At 40.6% G+C, this 20,658-nt stretch overlaps 1 protein-coding gene across 3 annotated transcripts in view; it reads left to right on the top strand.

Annotated features, from left to right (window-relative positions):
* The window catches only part of LOC122424856 (telomere repeats-binding bouquet formation protein 2-like), a 32,612-nt gene extending 12,419 nt beyond the window's left edge, over window positions 1-20,193 (top strand). The window contains exon 6 of one of the 3 annotated variants that reach the window (XM_043443097.1): window positions 20,157-20,193. In XM_043443097.1, coding sequence (XP_043299032.1) covers window positions 20,157-20,163 — 7 coding nt within the window. In that variant the 3' untranslated portion in view covers window positions 20,164-20,193. Of the gene's footprint in view, window positions 1-13,094; window positions 13,141-16,679; window positions 16,703-20,156 lie in introns of those variants that run through there. The other 2 variants (XM_043443098.1, XM_043443096.1) reach the window with 2 other exon arrangements.
* The last annotated feature ends 465 nt before the right edge of the window (window positions 20,194-20,658 follow it).

Genomic DNA, 20,658 nt, shown 5'->3' with positions numbered 1-20,658 from the left:
AGTATCATAAGAAAGGAATGTGGAGACTCTGGTGGGTTGTGGCCATGATGTGGAGATCACTGAAGTTTCTCTTTGAGCTGTCAGAGTTCACAGCAAATGTGCATGGAGGGGGCTCCTCCTCCTTAAGAAAGGCTCTTTCTTCAGGTGTTCGTTCTCTGACCCCTTTCTTTGTGTGAATCATCAACTCTTTCATTAATCTTTTTTTTTTTCCCTTCCCAGGGGGAGGGCTCTATGGACAGTGATGTCAGGGATATATTTTTTGGGCCTGCCCTACAGAACTTTCCACCTCCCATGCTGACATTTATGAGACAGAAAGAAGATAACTCAGAGTCCATAAAAGTTGGTGTGGATGCCTGAAGGGATATGATCATTTTCTGAGTCTGGGTAAAGCTCAACAGGGTGATTGTGGCAGGCATCCATGGATGGTCCCCTCTGTCTGTCCTAGTGAATCATTGGATGGTGAGTTATGAGTGAGATAAGGCATGGCCAGACAAGAAAAGGGCTTGCTTGATGACTCTGCTGGGTTACTTCCAGTGAACATGTATACCATCTTATTCCTCTTGGACAGGCCTTTCCCTGGATGTAAAGGGCTCAGTGGGACACAGTGTCTGATTTATCCACCTCTCTGTTCAACAGCACCAAAGATCCTATCACCCCTTTATGCTTGGGATCAAGTGATTTCTTTAGAGTTTTGGGCTTTTATCCAAGAGTTCAATTGTCCTTTTCAATGTCATCTATGATTAGTAGGAAACTGAACTTTATTTCTCTATTTTGATTTGCTTTTTCTTGAACTGTGATTTCCCGATCTTGATTGAAGCAGGAATGATTTGCCTATTATACTCTTTCCCTGTCTGGAAATTGTATCAAGATTGGAGACATCATGGGCTGTCTCTAGAGCTATTCACTGCATAATGCCTTCTTGATAGGCCAATTACAGTGAACAAAGCATTTTAGGTGACATCTAACTAGAGACTTGTAAACTATAATTGTCACTTTGATTTCTGTTCTATCATTTAGTACTGTGTTTTCTCTGCTTTGGTTACAACCCTCCATGTGGTTTTTAATCCATCCCAGGTGCTGAACTTTAAAAATGTATTTGTGTGGTCAGCACGTTATACCAGAATAGCCTCTCTTAATCTGGCGTGAGTTTGGGGTTTGGTTTACATGTGTTTGTACCAGTTCTTGTTTCCAAAATTCAAAGCCCTTTTCATTTTTATGGATACTGCTGAGGGAGCTATTCACATCCCAGTATTTACATTATTAATCCACACTCCATATCATGGCTTCTAGCATCTCCAACTGTAGACGAAAAAGTCTTGGTAGCAGTGCGTTCTATTTGAAGTTGTGATAAGAACTGACTTTTGTGTTTACTGATGATAAAGGGATTTTTAAAATGTCCATTTACTGATGCAGTGTTGGAAATCTTTTATAAGTTGAAAAGAAAATACCACACCGTTGACATCTTGGCCTCTGTCTCTGCAAAATCTTTACCTTATGCCTTAAAGGGTGGTATCAACATCCAACAGATCTCCCTGCAATGCTAGAAATGCTCTGTTCGGTGCCATCCAATATGGTAGTCACTAGCTACATGTGGCTGTTGAGCATTTGAAAGATACTCAGAGACTAAAGTTTTCATTTCATTTTATAATTTAAATTTGAATAGCCACATGTGTCTAATAGCTCCCTTATTGGGCAAGTTGTAGTATATGTGAACTGAAGGTTGATTATTGAGACTAAGTTTGTGAATTATTCTTTTGTTGTTGTTTTTTTCCCTTGTGTTTAAATCTGCCTTGAAAAATCAATAATATTGATGCTAATGATAGTTTTGAGTCCTTACTCTGTGCTATGTATTATTTGTGCTTTGTGTTTTCACATGCATTACCTCATTTAATCTTTACCTCCAACTGTAAGGGAGCTATCAATACTGTCTTGTCTTTGTTGTTAAAAGAGAGACCAAGAAAAGAGAAACCACTTGTTCAAGGTCACACTGGAAACAGGAGTTGTAGCCCAAGGCCAATTGATCCCAGGAGGGTACTCTTCTGTCTCTCTTCCAGACATTAAACTGTTAGTGCTTTTCCCATGTTTATGGATTGTCTAAATGAGAGTGGAATTAATTCCCTAGGGCCATCATAAAAAATACCACGAATTGGGTGGTTTAGGATGACACGTATTTATTGTCTCACAGTTCTGGAGGCCAGACCACAGTGCTGTGCCCCCTCGGAAACCTGTAGGGAAGAACCCCTCCCTGTCTCTTCCGGGCGTCTGACGATTTGCTGGCAATCTCTGGCATCCTGCCTTGTAAATGAGTGACCTCCTTACGACATGGTGGGCTCCCTTTGTGTTTCCATTCACATTGCTTCCTTCTTAGAAGGACACTAGTCTTACTGCTTTGCAGGTCCACCCTACCCCAGTGTGACCTCACCTTGACTAATTATATCTACAAAGATTCTATTTCCAAAGAAGGTCACCTTCTGAGAGCCTAGGGTTTAGGACCTCAACATATCTTTTTGGGGGACAGAATTCAACCCATAGCAAGAACTTATCTTATTTCACTAGAATGGGGACTTTTCTGTATTATTTGATAATTTTAGACTGAAAGTTTTCTGGGAGCAAATTATCATAATGGGAAGAGCACTACAGTGGGAATCAGAAGGCCTGGGTTTGAATTCTGGGAACCCTTTAGTCTAACCTCCATTCCTTGGTTCTCTGTCTGTAAAATGCGCATGGCATGAATAGTGGTCTGGTGATCCATCTGTCTCCTCTTCCTCTGGCGGAGCTTGCTAAGCAGTGGAAAGCACGCAGCCTTTCTCACCTGGCAGAGCCTGCCAGTTAATGGTGATGGCTCTTTGTCCCATATCTCTCATCCCCATGCAGGTGTCAGGACATCGCCCTTCCTACAGGTTCAGATGAAGACAGGGGAAGGTGGTGGCAGAAGAGGGCGTGATGTTGCACTCACATTGGTTTTCTGGACCTCTGAGGACACCTTGGTATTGCACAATGGGTGGTCCTGGTGGAAGAGAAGGAAGCATGCCGGAGGGGGGGGGGGTCACCACCACATGCCATGATGCTATGGAGAGAAGGCTGAGCAGCAGGATGCCTGCTTGGGATCTAGCTCTGTGGTCTCCAGCTGTGTGACCAATGGGGACAGATTTCCTCTCTGCATTCCAATCCTTTCTCCTACTGTGAGTGCAGGATTAGATTCCATGTTCACTGAACCTTTCTTTTCCCCTAGACTTATTGATTGGTGCAGACTTAAGCCAAAGATCAGTGAGGTCTCTTTAAAAAGTTTGTTTAACCCGCAGTCATTTCCTCCTCTTGCAGACTTGGATGTTTCTTTGGCATCATGGAAGCAAAGTTTGACTCTTCCTTATGCTGCATTCAACAGCTTGCTACTGATATCTCCTCAGAAGGTAAGGAAGTTGTGTTGTGCGCATGCTGCTCATACTTCACATATTTAAAGGCTGAATCCTTAAATCTTTTATGCTGCTGATGTCTAAAAAATCTGGTGGTAATTCTTCTGAATATCTTTTACTCAGTGTCCTTGCAGTACATACTGTTGTATGCTCTCCTTTTGACTCTCCATGGCTTGCAGTGAAGCTCAAGGTCTGAGCACAGATAGGATTGCAAAATGTTTTCCAAGTCATGTTAGTTGACTTTATCGTAAGGGCACTGGCATGTAATGGAAATGTTTTAGGCTGGGGGATGATGTGGTCAGATTAGGAAAACCAACAGGAGGAGACACACACAGCAAGGGAAGAGGAGAGGGGTTTGATAGTACATCAGGGAGGATAGTATACCTGTTGGCTCAAGGATTGGAAGGAAGGAATTTATCAATGATATTTGATGGAAGAGAATTAAATGAAGAGTAAAAAAGATCTTGCTAATAATAAAGTCACTTTGAAAACCCTTCCATTATATAATACTCCTTCCCCTTTAACACAGCATACTTCTATTGCAGAAGAATGACAATTATATACTCTATATTTATGACTGGTTTCATGAATAAAAATTACAGATATTATTGAGCATCTCCTACATGCCTGGCGTTATTCTAGTTACTGAAGAAGCTACTATAGACCAGAGGCCATTCCTTCAGTGAGTTTCAGTGTTTTTTAATGATGGAAACAGACAGTAGCAGGCAAGTCTCTCTCTATATCTGAGTCTATTTCTGTTACATAGTAATATTTTAGATTCCACATACAAGTGACATTATATGCTATCTGTCTTTCTCTGTCTGATTCACTTCACTTAATATGATAATTTCTAGATCCATCCATGGATGGATAGCTGAAATGGCATTATTCATTCTAATTTATGGCTGAGCAATATTCTATTGTATATATGTACCACATCTCTTTATCTACTCATCTGTTGATGGACATTTAGATTTTTTCCATGGCCTGGCTACTGTAAATAGTGCTGCAATGAACATTGGGATACATGTGTCTTTAGAATTGTGGTTTTCTCAGGATATATGCCCAGTAGTGGGATTGCTGGGTCATATGGTAAATTTATTCCTAGTTTTTTAAAGAATCTTTGTACTGTTTTCCATAATGACTGTATCAATTTACATTTCCACCAACAGTGCAGGAGGGTTCCTTTTCTCCACATTCTCTCCAGCATTTATTGTTTGTACATTTCTTTGATGATGGCCTTTCTGATTGGTATGAAGTGATATATCATAGTAATTTCGATTTACATTTCGCTAATAATTAGTGATGTTGAGCATCTTTTCATGTATTTATTGACCATTAGTATGTCTTCTTTGGAGAAATGTCTGTTTAGATCTGCCCATGTTTTGATTGGGCTGTTTGTTTTTCTGATACTGAATTGTATGAGATGCTTATATATTTTGGAGACTAATCCTTTGTCAGTTGCTTCATTTTCAATTATTTTCTCCCATTCTGAAGGTTGTGTTTTCATCTTGTTAATAGTTTCCTTTGCTGTGCAAAAGCTTTTAAGTTTAATTAAATCCCATTTTTTTAAATTTTTATTTCCATTACTCTAGGAGGTGGGTCAAAGAGGATCTTGCTGTGATGTATGAAAAAGAGTGTATTGCCCATATTTTCCTGTAAGAACTTTATAGTTTCTGGCCTTATATTTAAGTCTTTAGCCCATTTTGAGTTTATTTTCGGATGTGGTATTAGGAAGTGTTCTAGTTTCTTTCTTTTACATGTAGCTGTACAGTTTTCCTAGCACCACTTTTTGAAGAGGCTGTCTTTTCTCCATTGTATAGTCTTTCCTCCCTTGTCAAAGATAAGGTGCCCATAGGTGCATGGGTTTATCTCTGGGCTTTCTGTCTTGTTCCATTGTTTTATATAGCTGCTTTTGTGCCAGTAGCATACTGACTCAATGACTGTAACTTTGTAATATAGACTGAAGTCCAGAAGTTGATTTCTTCGGCTCTCTCTTTTTGTTTCTCAAGATTGCTTTGGCTATTCAGGGTCTTCTTTGTTCCTGCACAAGTTGTGAAATCTTTTGTTCTAGTTCTGTGAAAAATACCATTGGTAGTTTGATAAGCATTGCATTGCATTGTAGATTGTTTTGGGTAATATAGTCATTTTGATAATATTGATTCTTCCAATCCAAAAACATGGTATGTCTCTCTGTTTTTGTTCCTGTATATTCCTTTCATTAGTGTCTGATAGTTTTTTGCATACAGGTGTTTTCTCTCTTTTGGTCTGTTTATTCCTGGGTAACTGATCTATAATCTTATAGCATTGTGATCAGGAAAAATGCTTGTTCAGTTCAGTTCAGTTGCTCAGTCGTGTCCGACTCTTTGCGACCCCATGAACCGCAGCATGCCAGGCCTCCCTGTCCATGACCAACTCCTGCAGTCTACCCAAACCTATGTCCATTGAGTCAGTGATGCCATCCAACCATCTCATCCTTTGTCATCCCCTTCTTCTCCTGCCTTCAATCCTTCCCAGCATCAGGGTCTTTTCCAATGAGTCAGCTTTTCGCATCAGGTGGCCAAAGTATTAGAGTATCAGCTTCAACATCAGTCCTTCCAATGCTTGATACAATTTCAATTTTTAAAAATTTACCCAGGCTTGATTTGTGACCCAAGATGTGGTAGATCCTGAAAAACACTCTGTGTGCGCTTGAGAAAAAGGTGAAATATACACTCTTTTTTGGATGAAATGTCCTATAGATATCAATTAGATATGTTGGACATCTTTTTCAAGTTCCTGTTGGCCATTTGTGTATCTTTTTAGGAGAAATGTCCAAACCAACCAAAAGTGCCCAGTTTTTGATTGGTTTGTTTGTTTTGGTGTTGAGCTGTCTGAGCTGTTGGCCTATTGAGAGAAGGTAGAGAGGATTTTAAGAGAAGAATTAGTAGCCTCTCATCTATACCCCAAGCTATGTAGGATGTCAAATAATCAGAGAACATAGCCCAGTCTAAAATTCCCTCCCATACTTAGTCTCTGCTTATCTTTTGAGATTCATCTTTCAATCATCTTTTCATAAATATTCTATAATCTCCTATACATTGACCTTCTCTCAGTTCATCCCATTGCTCTTTCTTAGCATTGAATCTTTATGTTGTTTCTTTGGTCTAAACTGTTCTCCTCTTTTCCTACCCTCCATATAAAACACTGATTTTTTTTCTAAATTTTATCTCAAGTTCCATATCCTCAAGGAACATTTTGCTGGTTCTATGTGTGTAAGGTTCTGTAGTCACATATTTTCATTGAACCGTATTCCTTTAGAGCATTGATCACTGTCTTTAAATATACTGCCATTCATGTCTTTATCTGATGACTGTCCCTCCTTACTTAGACTGTAAGTGCTCCTTGAAGGTAGAAATGATGCCCGTGTTTTTCATTGCCAAACGTACTGTGACCATCAGGATACTAAATATATGATTGACAATTAATAAATATACATTGAGCAAAATGAAATGTATCAATATATTTTGTGTGCTAAGATGCTCAGTTGTGTCTGACTCTTTGTGACCCCATGGACTGTAGCCCACCCATGGGATTCTCCCAGCAAGAACACTGAAGTAGGGTACCCTGTCCTCCTCCTGGGGGTCTTCCTGACCCAGGGATTGAACCTGCATCTCTGGTGTCTCCTGCATTGGCAAGTGGATTCTTTACTACAAGTGCCACCTGGGAAGCTCTGTGCAAAATAAATAAATAAGTTTTACTAGGGTCATACAATACAGAGTTTACTTAGTATATGCAAGAAATACATGCAAATGGCTTAATGATTTAAAAAATTGAGCAAGAGCAACCTAGTGAATCAAGGCTTCCAGTTATGAAAAGTTCCATTTTCCCTCCTGCTATGATTTTTTTTGATTGGCATTTAGAATTAGCTTAATAGTAAATCTCATCTCCATATTAGTAAAAGTGGTATTTTCTCTCAGTCGTCAGTTAGCTTGATAGTGTTCCTATTGAGTATTTTGTTCCTGTTTTGATCTGATTTTGCACGTAAGGGACTGTGGTTCTGTCTGTACCAGGTGTGAGTGACTTCAGTCTGTACTCTCAGATTCTCTACCCTCTGTACTCTTAGATACTTCAGTTTCAGAATCTCATTTAAAAACGGGCTTGATAAGAACATCTGACTCTTAAGTATTACACTGGTTTGGATGGGCCATGCTGCACTGACAAGTCCCCCCAAACTTTGGTGCTCAATCCGCCAAAGGTTTATTTCTCATTTAAATCTGCTGAGAGTCAGGTAAATCCCCATAGCAACTACTCTCCATTCACTGGCTTCGTGGTAATCTAGGTGACCCCAGTCTTGTGACATTGTCCCTTTAATGCAACTTCCAGGAACAGGAGAGGAAGCTGGAGAAAAAGGGGTCATCATTCCCCAGGCTTTAAATGCTTCAGGTTGGAGGGGAAACATGCCACATCTCCTCACAACCCATTTGTTAGAACTACTCCCATTACCTCCTCTAAAGTCAGAGGACAGGGGAGTGTGGGCAAGTACATGGATTTCAGTTCAGTTCAGTTCAGTCACTCAGTTGTGTCCGACTCTTTGCAACCCCATGGACTGCAGCATACCAGGCTTCCCTGTCCATCACCAACTCCTGGAGCTTACTCATACTCTTGTCCATCGAGCCAGTAATGCCATCCAACCATCTCATCCTCTGTCATCCCCTTCTCCTCCTGCCTTCAATCTTTCCCAGCATCAGGGTCTTTTCCAATGAGTCAGATCTTTGCATCAGGTGGCCAAAGTATTGGAGTTTCAACTTCAACATCAGTCCTTCCAATGAATATTCAGGACTGATTTCCTTTAGGATGGACTGGTTGGATCTCCTTGCAGTCCAAGGGACTCTCAAGAGTCTTCTCCGACACCACAGTTCAAAAGAATCAATTCTTTGGCGTTCAGCTTTCTTTATAGTCCAGCTCTCACATCCATACATGACTACTGGAAAAACCACAGCCTTGACTAGACAGACCTTTGTTGGCCAAGTAATGTCTCTGCTTTTTAATATGCTGTCTAGGTTGGTCATAACTTTCCTTCCAAGGAGCAAGCGTCTTTTAATTTCATGATTGCAGTTACCATCTGCAGTGATTTTGGAGCCCACCAAAATAAAGTCTCTCACTGATATCATTGTTTCCCCATCTATTTGCCATGAAGTAACAGGACCAGATGCCGTGATCATAGTTTTCTGAATGTTGAGTTTTAAGTCAACTTTTTCACTCTCCTCTCTCAATTTCATCAACAGGCTCTTTCGTCTTCTTTGCTTTCTACCATAAGGGTGGTGTCATCTGCATGTCTGAGGTTATTGATATTTCTCCCAGCAATTTTGATTCCAGCTTGTGCTTCATCCAGCCTGGCATTTTGCATGATATACTCTGCATATAAGTTAAATAAGCAGGGTGACAATATGCAGCCTTGATATACTCCCTTCCCAATTTGGAACCAGTCTGTTGTTCTATGTCCATTTCTAACTGTTGGTTCTTGACCTGCATAGAGATTTCTCAGGAGGCAGGTCAAGTGGTCTAGTGTTCCCATCTCTTGAAGAATTTTCCACAGTTTGTTGTGATCCACACAGTCAAAGGCTTTGGTGTAGTCCATAAACCAGAAGTAGATGTTTTTCTGGAACTCTCCTGCTTTCTCAATGATCCAACAGTGGTTTCAGTGGGCAATAAATGTATCAGCTATGGGATAGCACCAGCAGTTAAATAATTGATGATGATGATGACATTCTGATAGATATTTCATTAAGAGCACAAGTTTGATTCTCTTTATCCCTCACACCCACCTTCCCACCCAGAAACAAGCAGCAATTAATACCACAAATACCCTAAGTATTATGTTTGCTAAGTAACAGAACACTAAGGAAAAAATAGAAGCCAGCATTCATTGAGTGGTGGCTGTGATGATGATGATGGGGTTCCTATGAGGGAGGAAGAAATGGCAGTTAATGCACTGGAAGAGTTTTCAGGGCTTGTCCTGCTATGTAGAACAAGTAGGATTTGAGAGGTAGAGAAAGTAGTTGGAATGGAGGAAGTGGCGAGTTCCAAAAACATAAGCAGTGTCCCCAAGGCATTACAATGTCATCTGTGACCACTGGGGAATTATATGTGGTGAGGCCAGTAGAAAGAGCTGAGATGGACATGAGGATCCTTGTGAGGGGAGTGTCTCACAAGTATTAAGTGACTGACTATATAGTTGTCTTCAGTTAGATGCTATGATTTTCCTTCACTCTATTCCTAGTTTCTTCCTGATGCTCTCTCTCTGCTCCTCCCACTTTCAACACATCAGATCCCAAAGACAGGAAAATAGTCACATTTTTGTGATCTGTTGGTCTGATGCGCAGTGAACAAAGGAAGCCTTTCCTTCCACTCCTCCAGACCTACTCTATAATTTTTGTACGTTTTGTAATAAAATTATGGGAAAAGGCATTGGAACAAAAATATCTTTGTATTTTTTTGACGCTTTCATCAGATCTTCTTGTTACTCTCTAATAGCTGACAGGGTTGGGTCAGCTTTAACTGGGCCTCTATTTTTCTCATCTATTTTAGGAAAATAGGTTTGTGAGGAGACTTCTGATTTGTCTTTTCATCTGTTGTTTTTCAAATTTTCAGAGAGTGAGCAAATGTCATTGGACTTCGTTCCCCTTTCCTTTTGTGAGTGAAATGTCCTTTTTTGTCTCTGGAAGTGCTGCCAGTATTTCTGGTAGAAACCACTGATGCTTTATGTTTGAATTATTGCTTCCTGCTGGAAATCTGAGGCATTATCATTTGATTGGGCAAATTCTCTGAGAGTGTATTCTGTGTTTCTTCTAAAAGCCAAGTTTCTCATGGAACCATAAGAAGAAGGCAAAGATACAAAACTCATGGTGGGACTTAAGGTGAGGGATGGTTTCCAGGATGTCTTCACCAGAAGGTAAAGCTCCATGATGAGTCTGAAAAAGTTCAGAGTGGGAACAGCACCCCAGGTTGAACGTGGTGGCTGCCAGCATTGCATATCATGGGCAGATCTTTCTGTGTGTGATTAGGAGCTCAAATGAAGGCTCTAGGGGAGTGGATTGGTACATTCATCATGGGAATTGAGCTTCTCATGCTTTCTTTATGCATGCAAGAATACATTAAACTAAAAATCAATCCATCATGGCCCCTCCAAGGTGCAGACACCTTGCCTGGAAAATGAATAGGGAAGGAAAAGTATTACATCAGGTGGTAAAGCGTATTGCTTTCAGACCAGCCGAATTAATGAGTGCTTGGAAGAGGTCTGGCAGCCAAGTGGATTGTTGGCTTGTTGGTATCACTCTAGTGGTTGGGGAATTTGAGATAGTGGGAAAAGTGGGAGAGGACTGTGGCATTATAGGCTGAGAGAGAGCAGACTGTATCAGAAGCCCATGAGAGCAGAGAGCTTAGATGTCATTAAAAAAAATGACCTGACTAGCCACAAAGATTGATGATAAGAAAGAAAAGGGAAAGAACTTTTGAAAGAGTTTTTGCCTCAATCAGGTGGTAATTTATTTACTGTTTAATATAATGAGAGATACAAATGAGATTCTGGGTTAGAAACGGGGATTTCAGATATGACCAACAACGGAACCTTAAAATAGAGCTTCCCAAATCTGTTGGCCAAACAGGCATGACAGCTTAACAGGGTGTGCCTAAGCAGGGATTAGCCTACAGTGTTATAGGGGGACCAACATCTGGTAGCTGTCACTGCACATAGACCTGGAGATAGAACTTGGAAGATTTGAAGCCAAATGAAACAAAGTGTAGTGTCAAAGACATAAGGAGGAAAATCTCTTGTCTACCTTGTTTAGTAGATTTCCATCAAAATAGTATCTCGCATTTATTGAGATTTAACCATGAATAAATGTATTATTTGAATTAATCCTTGCAACAAATTATGAATTAGACCAAACTGTTGTATCCATTTTACAGATGGATAGACTAGGGCTCACAGATGTTAAGTGATACAACCAGAACACAAAGGTAGGGTAGGGGGTTGAGTTGTTGTTTAGTCACTAAGTCGTGTCTGACTCTTTTGCAACCCCATGGACTGTGGCCCACTAGGCTCCCCTGTCTGTGGATTTCCCAGGCAAGAATACTGGAGTGGGTTGCCAGTTCCTTTTCCAGGGGATCTTCTCAATGCAGAGATCGAACCCATGTCTCCTGCACTGCAGGCAGATTCTTTAGCATCTGAGCCACAAGGGGAGCTTGAGAGTTTACGCAAAGTTGAAGCTCTTAGCTGCTTTCCTCACCAGGGATTGTATATGGGACTCATGAGGTATTGCATATGTGCATGAAGCCCAAGGTAAATGTGTCCTGCTTCAGACAGGGGTTAAAAGGCAAAAGTATGTGTTGAAAACCATTCTGTTTCTTATATACTTTCTTGCCTCTATTACCTTATTTTCTTGGCCTGATACTTTTGGTTTTATTTCCTTTTTCCCTTCCTATATTTGTACCCATCTCTTAGACTGCAGCTTTGATCTGCCCTTTCATTCTGCTTTGCTTTTGTTTATGTCAAAACAGTCAACAAAGAATGGTGCTTGAAGGTGTGACTTCTGATGCTGGGTAGCCTGGGTTCAGATCTTAAGTTTTACTGCTTGATTAGCTATCATGGCCCTTTGTGCTCCTGTTTCCTCATCAGTTCTGGTTGTCTATGGCTGTGTAACAACCCACCCCACAACTTAGAGTTTTAAAATAATCATAACCACTTGGTTGCTCACACGTTGGCCAGGACTCGACTTGGATGGCTCTTCTCTGCTCCATATGGTGCTGGCTTGCAGGGAGGCAGGGGTTTGACTGGAGCTTGAAGAGCCGCAGTGGTCTCATTCACATGCCTAGGCCTTCAGGGATAGGGATGGGTGGAACAGGAACAGCCCAGGGTTGACTGACTCTCTCCCTCTGGTCTCTCATCATTCAACAGTCTAGTCCAAACTTTTTAACATGGCGGCTGGATCTCAAGAGAGCAAATACAGAACCTGCCAAGTCCCTTACAGTTTTGGTCCAAAAATACATTGGCTGCATTTTATGGCCAAAGAGAGCCATGAGGTCACCCTAGTTTCAAGAGAAGGTGAAATATGCTCTACCTCTTGGTGGGAGGAACAGCATAGTTGGAATTGGGGGGTGGGGGAGGGAGCGTTTTTGCAGATTGTCTACCATGGAGAGGTGAGTGGGTTGTTGAGGTAGTTGGTTCATATTGTCCTGACCACAACTTCTTGAGTTATCAGGAGAAAAATATCATAAAGTATAGACTCTTGGATTCTGTTTTGAGATGAAATGCACACCTGTGCAAATTTGGAGCAGGAAAAGAATTCACTGGCACTAAATCCTCATTAGAAGCCAAATGAATCTGCTAATGTAAAAAATAAAAACATCTACCATTCAGCTGACATTTTTGTTTCCTACAAAGGTAGAGTCATGCTGAGCTTTTCCAGATAGTTCATTAATTATGATCCTCTAAATAGTCATCTAAATTATAATTTGAATTTCAGCAGGGTTTTAAAGAATTATTGTTAGAGGAACAGAAATGAAATAAGGCCAACTTCCTTAATAAATCAGGAATTCACAAGTTCTTGAAAGTAGCTAATTGAAGACATTGTGAAATATTTACTATCTACTGCTTTTAACAATGCCTGTATCACAGCATGTTGCATTTGTCATAAATAGGTGGACCCAGTCAGCAAAGGTATACCCATAACCATGATTGCTGAGATGTATCACAGCTTCTGAAGAGGAACCCATGAGATATATAGAGTCATCCAAGGCAGAAACAGACAGGAGCCTTGGCAAATCCAGTAAGCTAAATATCTTGAATCTCACATCTTGTTGTCAACATGAAGAGATTGATTTTTTTTCCCTTTCATGTCGAATCCTGAGATGCTCTTTTCTGAAGTCTTCCATGCCTCTTTTATAGACACAGAACTAAGCACTAAGTTCTCAAGGTCATCTCCATGGAGAACCATCATCTGCCCATCAGCTTATATGAGTTCAAGCACACACAAGAAGTGAGACCCCTGTTGCTTCCCTTATCAACAGGCAGTGAATGAAGTTAGTCTGAATGTGATTCAAGTATCATTGTATAGTCTTTTCCTGAATGTACATTTATGCTCATGTGTCTTAGAACATTAGTTCCATACTTCCATGAGAACAAGGATTAATTGTTTTAATTGATTCAGCAAAAGTTTATATGTAAATATAGCATACGCACATAATAGCTTATACAAATTAGACATTCATCCATAGTCAACAAATATTTATGAAGCACCTACTATGTGCCACACACTTTTCTAGACTCTTTGGATATAAAAGAGAATGAGATTGATGTAATTCTTGACCTCTAGGATTTTTATCTAAGGTGGGATGGTAGATATTTAATAAATAATTGTAAATAATTAAGTAAATAATTTTAAGAGTCCATACTATCACAGAGGGAAAGTTCAGAGTGATATAGAGTATATATTAGGGAACCCAACTTGGTCTAGAGAGTAAGAGAGTCCTCCCTGAAGGAAGCCCATGTTTAAATTCAGTCCATCAAAGGATAGTTATTGAGTATTTCCTACAATCTGGGTACCTTCCAAGGAATTGGGGATAGCAAAAGGAACATGATAACACTAGGGGATACCTAGATGAATGGAGTGGGGAAGAATATCTCACACAAAGGAAATAGCATGTGTAGTGACCTGAAGAGAGCCTGGCATATTCCAGGAATTGAGGAAAGTCAGCACAGCTGAAGCTGAAAAAGAACGGGAACACTGGATACAGGTCATACCAGGTCATTCCAGTCTTTGGAGGCCTTGTTGAGGTTTTGGGTCCTTGTCCTGCAAGCAGTGGGAAATCTTTGAGTGTATAAGCCGAGGAAAGCAATTCATTCACTTATTTTCATCCAACAGATGACTTTTGAGCCTTTTTAATTGGCAATCATTGGCCAGGTCTTAGGTATAGAGCAGCAAATAGGACAGATGTGTCTGAGCCTGCTAATTGCATTCTGGTATTAGTTTTTCCTATCTTCTTTAATAATAAAATCCCTGTTTTTTATCTAAACCAGTTCAGAAACAAAGATTACATTTCCTAGCCTCCCCTGCAGAAAATATGACCATGTGATTTAGTATAGGCCAGTGAGATGTAAGCAGAAGTATATTTAAGGGAAGAAGGGCTTTGCTTCTTTTCACCTAGTCTTGCTACTCACTGGAAAACAGAAGCCATGACTGAACCTTGAGGTGAAAGTTCTTTGAAGGCAAATTTAAAAGTTTGAAAGAACCTGAGCCCCTTGAGGGTCTTGGAGACTCCTTATCAGCCCTAGACTTCTTACTTCTGATTGACTTCAACGTGAAAGAAAAATGAGTTCTTATCTGGTTGATGAATTTCCATGAACAGCAGAGCAAACCCATCTTAATTGGAACAGTAGTTAAGGCTCCAGTTCTCATGGAGTTTATACTCTGTTGTAGGGATATAAGTCAGCAAAAAACTGGAAGGGAAAGTCATTTGGAGAGAGGCACTGGGAAGACAAATGTTGCATGGCTACTTTAGATTAATGGTTCAAGATCTCTTTGAAGAGCTGTGAGTTAAGCTGCGGCAGTGACAGATGTTATGAAAGATTGCTGGCAGAAGTGTGGTGTGGCAAATCAGCTTTAAGAGGAGACATTCTCCTCTTCTTTGAGCAATGCAAAAGGATATGATTTATGGGAGTTGTCTAACATCAGTCCCTATATACTTGGATTAAACTGTGCACGACATCCTCTAACATACAAATGTCGTCCTCTCACATGATGGATCCCTCAAACAGAAGTCCAAAGAAACATCAGCTCATTAGGTCTGCATACCTGCCCTCATAACAGTTACCAAAGTATTGTTCTCATTTCCCAGCCATAGGGACAGGCTGCCCTGGGTCTGAATCAGTGATGAGTGTTTGCATTATGTTGAATGATAGACCTGTGGCTCACACTACCAATCTCCATTTGCAAATTTAAATGAATTCAGTGATTTACCCCATGTTGAAGCCGATGAACCTTTTGGAAAGCATCTAATAGGTACATGAGAAGAGAAAGCAGAGATCTGTGAGGCCCCCTGTTTACAGAGAGATTGCATTTCACCTACCAGTGAGGATACTCTTTCCTCAACACACAGAAATTAAGACTTTTGTTCTTGGACCAGAGGCCGCGATTAGACATTGACATGTACACTTCCCCTCTCCTGACTTGGTTTTCACCTTTCCCCAGAATCAGAATGTCATTTTGCCTCATTCACTGGGACTGACAGACTAAGATACTCTTTTAAGCTGTTGGGGAATGGATGTGGCAGAAGCAATCTTGTCCTGTGGACACAGTGAAATCAAATAGTTTACTACAGTCTTCACCAAGATAGCAGGGAGTGTAAGAAGGACTTCTTCTTCTTACAGAAGAAGAATTTGGAAAAAGAGTTTAGATACCTGCTATGACTGTGGTCCTTGTCCACAACCTTTGATTTGTTTAGCGACCATGGGAAAACTACCACACTTCTCCCCATTGGGTTTGCCCCTTTCTATCAAGGTTAATATCATTTGCTGACATTTATTAGGGGGCCTTAAGGAGGTTACCTGGGTGATGATAAGAACACCTGAACTTTATGGGAGAATGGTTTGTGTTCTAGATAAGAAATTTTTTGATCTATGAGAAGAGATTTGGCCTAGGAGTCATAAAACTCTGGTTTTAATTCTAAGCTTCTGCCAATTCTAAGAGAGTTCCACAGAAACATGTATTCTTGCTTTATTGACTATACCAAAGACTTTGACTGTGTGGATCAGAATAAACTGTGGGAAATTCTGCAAGAGATGGGAATACCAGACCACCTGACCTGCCTCTTGAGAAATCTGTATGCAGGTCAGGAAGCAACAGTTAGAACTAGACATATAACAACAGACTGGTTCCAACTAGGAAAAGGAGTACATTAAGGCTGTATATTGTCACCCTGCTTATTTAACTTATATGCAGAGTACATCATGAGAAATGCTGGGCTGGATGAAGCACAAGCTGGAATCAAGATTGCCAGGAGAAATATCAATAACCTCAGATATGCAGATGACACCACCTTTATGGCAGAAAGTGAAGAAGAACCAAAGAGCCTCTTGATGAAAGTGAAAGAGGAGAGTGAAAAAGTTGGCTTAAAACTCAACATTCAGAAAACAAAGATCATGGCATCTGGTCCTGTCACTTCATGGCAAATAGACGGGGAAACAGTGGCAGACTTTATTTTTGGGAAGCTCCAAAATCACTGCAGATGGTGACTGCAGCAATGAATTTAAAAGATGTTTTACTCCTTGGAAGGAAAGTTATGACCAACCTAGATAGCATGTTAAAAAGCAGAGCCATTACTTTGCCAACAAAGGTCTGTCTAGTCAAAGCTATGGTTTTTCCAGTAGTCATGTATGGATGTGAGAGTTGGACTATTAAGAAAACTGAACGCCAAAGAATTGATGCTTTTGAACTGTGGTGTTGGAGAAGACTCTTGAGAGTGCCTTGGACTGCAAGGAGATCCAACCAGTCCATCCTAAAGGAAATCAGTCCTGAATATTCATTGGAAGGACTGATGTTGAAGTTGAAACTCCAATAATTTGGCCACCTGACATGAAGAACTGACTCATTGGCAAAGACCCTGATGCTGGGAAAGATTGAAGGCAGGAGGAGAAGGGGAAAACAGAGGATGAGATGGTCGGATGGCATCACCGACTCAATGGACATGGGTTTGAATAAACCCTGGGAGTTGGTGATGGACAGGGAAGCCTGGCATGCTGCAGTCCATGGGGTAGCAAAGAGTTGGACACGATTGAGTGACTGAACTGAACTGAATTCTAAGCTCTTCCTCACCTAGTGAGTTTTAGCCATGCTGCTAATGATCCCAGCCCATTCCTAGTTCTCAGGAACTCTGAGGATAGGGTATCATGATGTGTATTGTCCTTGAGCTATGCGGAGGCTGAAACTCTGAATAATTATGAACATGGAAGTTAGTCAATGATTATATTAACTTACTAACTATGGCTTCTAATCTGAGAGAAGATATAAAACATTGGGTAAATGATTAGGCATGGGCCACAGAGTTAGGTAAGTCCATGATGAAGGACCAGCTCTGCCACTTTTACTTGTGTGGCTTTGAAAAAGTGCCTTACTTCTCTGGGGCTCAGTTTCTTTATCACAGAAGCATAAAATGACACCTGCCTCTGAAATACAATGGTGGTTACATAAGTCTGCCTAGGAAGCATTTAACACCGTGCCTGCATTTAGTAACAGTCAGTAAAAGGAAGCTTTTAATTTATTTAAATTATTATTCAGTTCAGTTCAGTTCAGTCGCTCAACTGTGTCCAACTCTTTGCGACCCCATGGACTGCAGCACGCCAGGCCTCCCTGTCCATCACCAACTCCCAGAGTTTATTCAAACCCATGTCCATTGAGTCGGTGATGCCATCCAACCATCTCATCCTCTGTCGTCCCCTTCTCCTTCTGCCTTCAATCTTTCCCAGCATCAGAGTCTTTTCCAATGAGTCAACTCTTCATATCAGGTGGCCAAAGTATTGGAGTTTCAGCTTCAACATCAGTCCTTCCAATGAATATTCAGGACTGATTTCCTTTAGGATGGACTGGTTGGATCTCCTTGCAGTCCAAGGCACTCTCAAGAGTCTTCTCCAACACCACAGTTCAAAAGAATCAATTCTTTGGTGCTCAGCTTTCTTTATAGTCTAGCTCTCACATCCATACTTGACTACTGGAAAAACCATAGCCTTGACTAGATGGACCTTTGTCGGCGAAGTAGTGTCTCTGCTTTTTAATATGCTGTCTAGGTTGGTCATAACTTTTCTTCCAAGGAGCAAGTGTCTTTTAGTTTCATGGCTGCATTCACCATCTGCAGTGATTTTGGAGCCCCCCAAAATAAAGTCTGTTCCTGTTTCCACTCTTTCTCCATCTATTTGCCATGAAGTGATGGTACCGGATGTCATGATCTTTGTTTTCTGAGTGTTGAGCTTTAAGCCAACTTTTTCACTCTCCATTTTCATTTTCATCAAGAAGCTCTTTAGTTCTTCTTCACTTTCTGCCATAAGGGTGGTGTCATCTGCGTATCTGAAGTTATTGATATTTCTCCTGGCAATCTTGATTCCAGCTTGTGCTTCATCCAGCCCATTAATAATACATAAATAATAGTAATTTGCACTTTGAAACACCCTAAATGACCTTTCTTGGAAGTCTCAGTGAGAGGAGACTAAAGAGAACAGTCTGTATACCAACAATGCAGAGGAGGCAAGAAATTATAAATGGCACCGTCGTATTGAAATGTATAAGTATGGAAATGCTTGAGAAATCCTTAATATGAGAAAAGTTAAATGCTGGTAATTTCTTAGATAGCTTCTAGAAACCTTATATAACAGACAGTATTTATTGCCTTTGCTCCCATCCCCACCAAAAAGAAAGCAAGCAAATAAACACAAACCAGCTCATTCCTTTTCAATAGAACTCCCTTCCTCCTCTGTCCCCAGATATTCCTCCAAGGAAGAGAACCTTCTCTTTAGCCAAAAGATTAATCCAGAGTCAATCAAGGATTTTCCTTCTGAATTAGTTGTTTTAGGTGTGATCACGAAACCCAGCTCTGGCCAATGAAAAATGAGAGCTTGGCTCGGGACTTTTCAGAAAGTACTTTCCCAGAAGAAATTTCTGTCTCAGTCAAGTTCAGGAAGAGGTGGTCTCTTTTCTGCTAGACATTGTTTCATCCACATGTGAAGCCTGGAACTGTGTGGCAGCCATTTTGTGACCATGAGGAGAGCTAATCCAGAGTAGAGCTTCTGTGTTGAGGATGGTAGAGTCTAAAACTAGAGAAAAAGATTTTTCTAATGCACACCCTGGGTGATTCTTTTGAAATCTTCTTCATATGAAACTTGTGTCCTAATGTCACACATGTGTACCTGTCCACTCTTCTGATATTGTAAGTATAGCACTTGAGTTATGCTACTACTCTTAGCTATTGCTTGCTTGAGGACAATCATGGAAGTCATAGAAACTATCTATTCTTTACAGGAGGCAAATTATTGAAGGGACAGAAGGGTATTTTCTTGTAGATTATTGGTGGAATAGAAAGAACAAAGTATTTGTAGCCTGAATACCTTGACAATGTTTATAGAATAATGTGATACAGAAGATATATATGGCTATATATATATATATACATATATATATATATACCTACACACACACACACACACACACACGTATGGATACACACATATTATAAGTAAACGCCATTGATATCTTTAGCAAGTACAAAATCTCATTACACATCTACAGCTAAGCAGGAAGCATACTATTGATATATTGGAGTGCTTTGTGTTTTTCGGTTTTATCCCTGTGATTTGTCATTGTTTAGTCACTGTTGTTTCCTACTTTTTTGTGATCCCATGGACTGTAACCCACCAGACTCCTCTGTCCATGGGATTTCTCAAGCAAGAATACTGGAGTGGGTTGCCATTTCCTTCTACAGAAGATCTTCCTGGACCAAGGTATCAAACTTGCATCCCCTGCATTGGCAGGCAGATTCTTTACTGCTGAGTCACCAGAAAAGCCTATCTCTGTGATTTACCACAAGAGAAATTCCAACTGATTTTTATTCCAAGATAACTTAAGAAGACTCAGTGATAATAATTCATCCTTCTTTCTCCTGGTAATATTAAGACTAATAAAACATAATATTTCTCTACTTGGGCTCTAAAATCTGCAGATGGTGACTGCAGCCATGAAATTAGAAGACAGTTGCTTCTTGAAAGCTATGACAAACCTAACAGTGTATTAAAAAGTGAGGACACACTTTGCAACAAAGGTTCATATAGTCAAGGCTGTGATCTTACCAGTAGTCATGTGTGGATGTGAGAGTTGGACCGTAGAGAAGCAGAGTGCCAAAGAATTTATGGTTTTGAACTGTGGTTCTGGATGAGACTCTTAAGAGTCCTTTGCACAGCAAAGAGATCAACCAGTCAATCCTAAAGGAAATCAACCCTGAATACTCATTGGAAGAACTGGTGCTGAAGCTGAATTTCCAATACTTTGGCCACCTGATGTGAAGAGTTGACTCTTTGGAAAAGAACCTGATGCTGGGATAGATTGACAGCAGGAGGAGAAGGGGACAACAGAGGATGAGATGGCTGGATGGCATCACCGATTCAACGGACATGAACTTGGGCAAACTCCAGGAGATGGTGAGTGACAGGGATGCCTGGTGTGCT

The sequence above is a fragment of the Cervus canadensis genome, chromosome 22 (assembly GCF_019320065.1).
Source record: "Cervus canadensis isolate Bull #8, Minnesota chromosome 22, ASM1932006v1, whole genome shotgun sequence".
Classification (NCBI taxonomy): Eukaryota; Metazoa; Chordata; class Mammalia; order Artiodactyla; family Cervidae; genus Cervus; species Cervus canadensis.
Note: the sequence above shows the minus strand (reverse complement) of the source record. Positions and strands in the feature narration are given on the sequence as shown.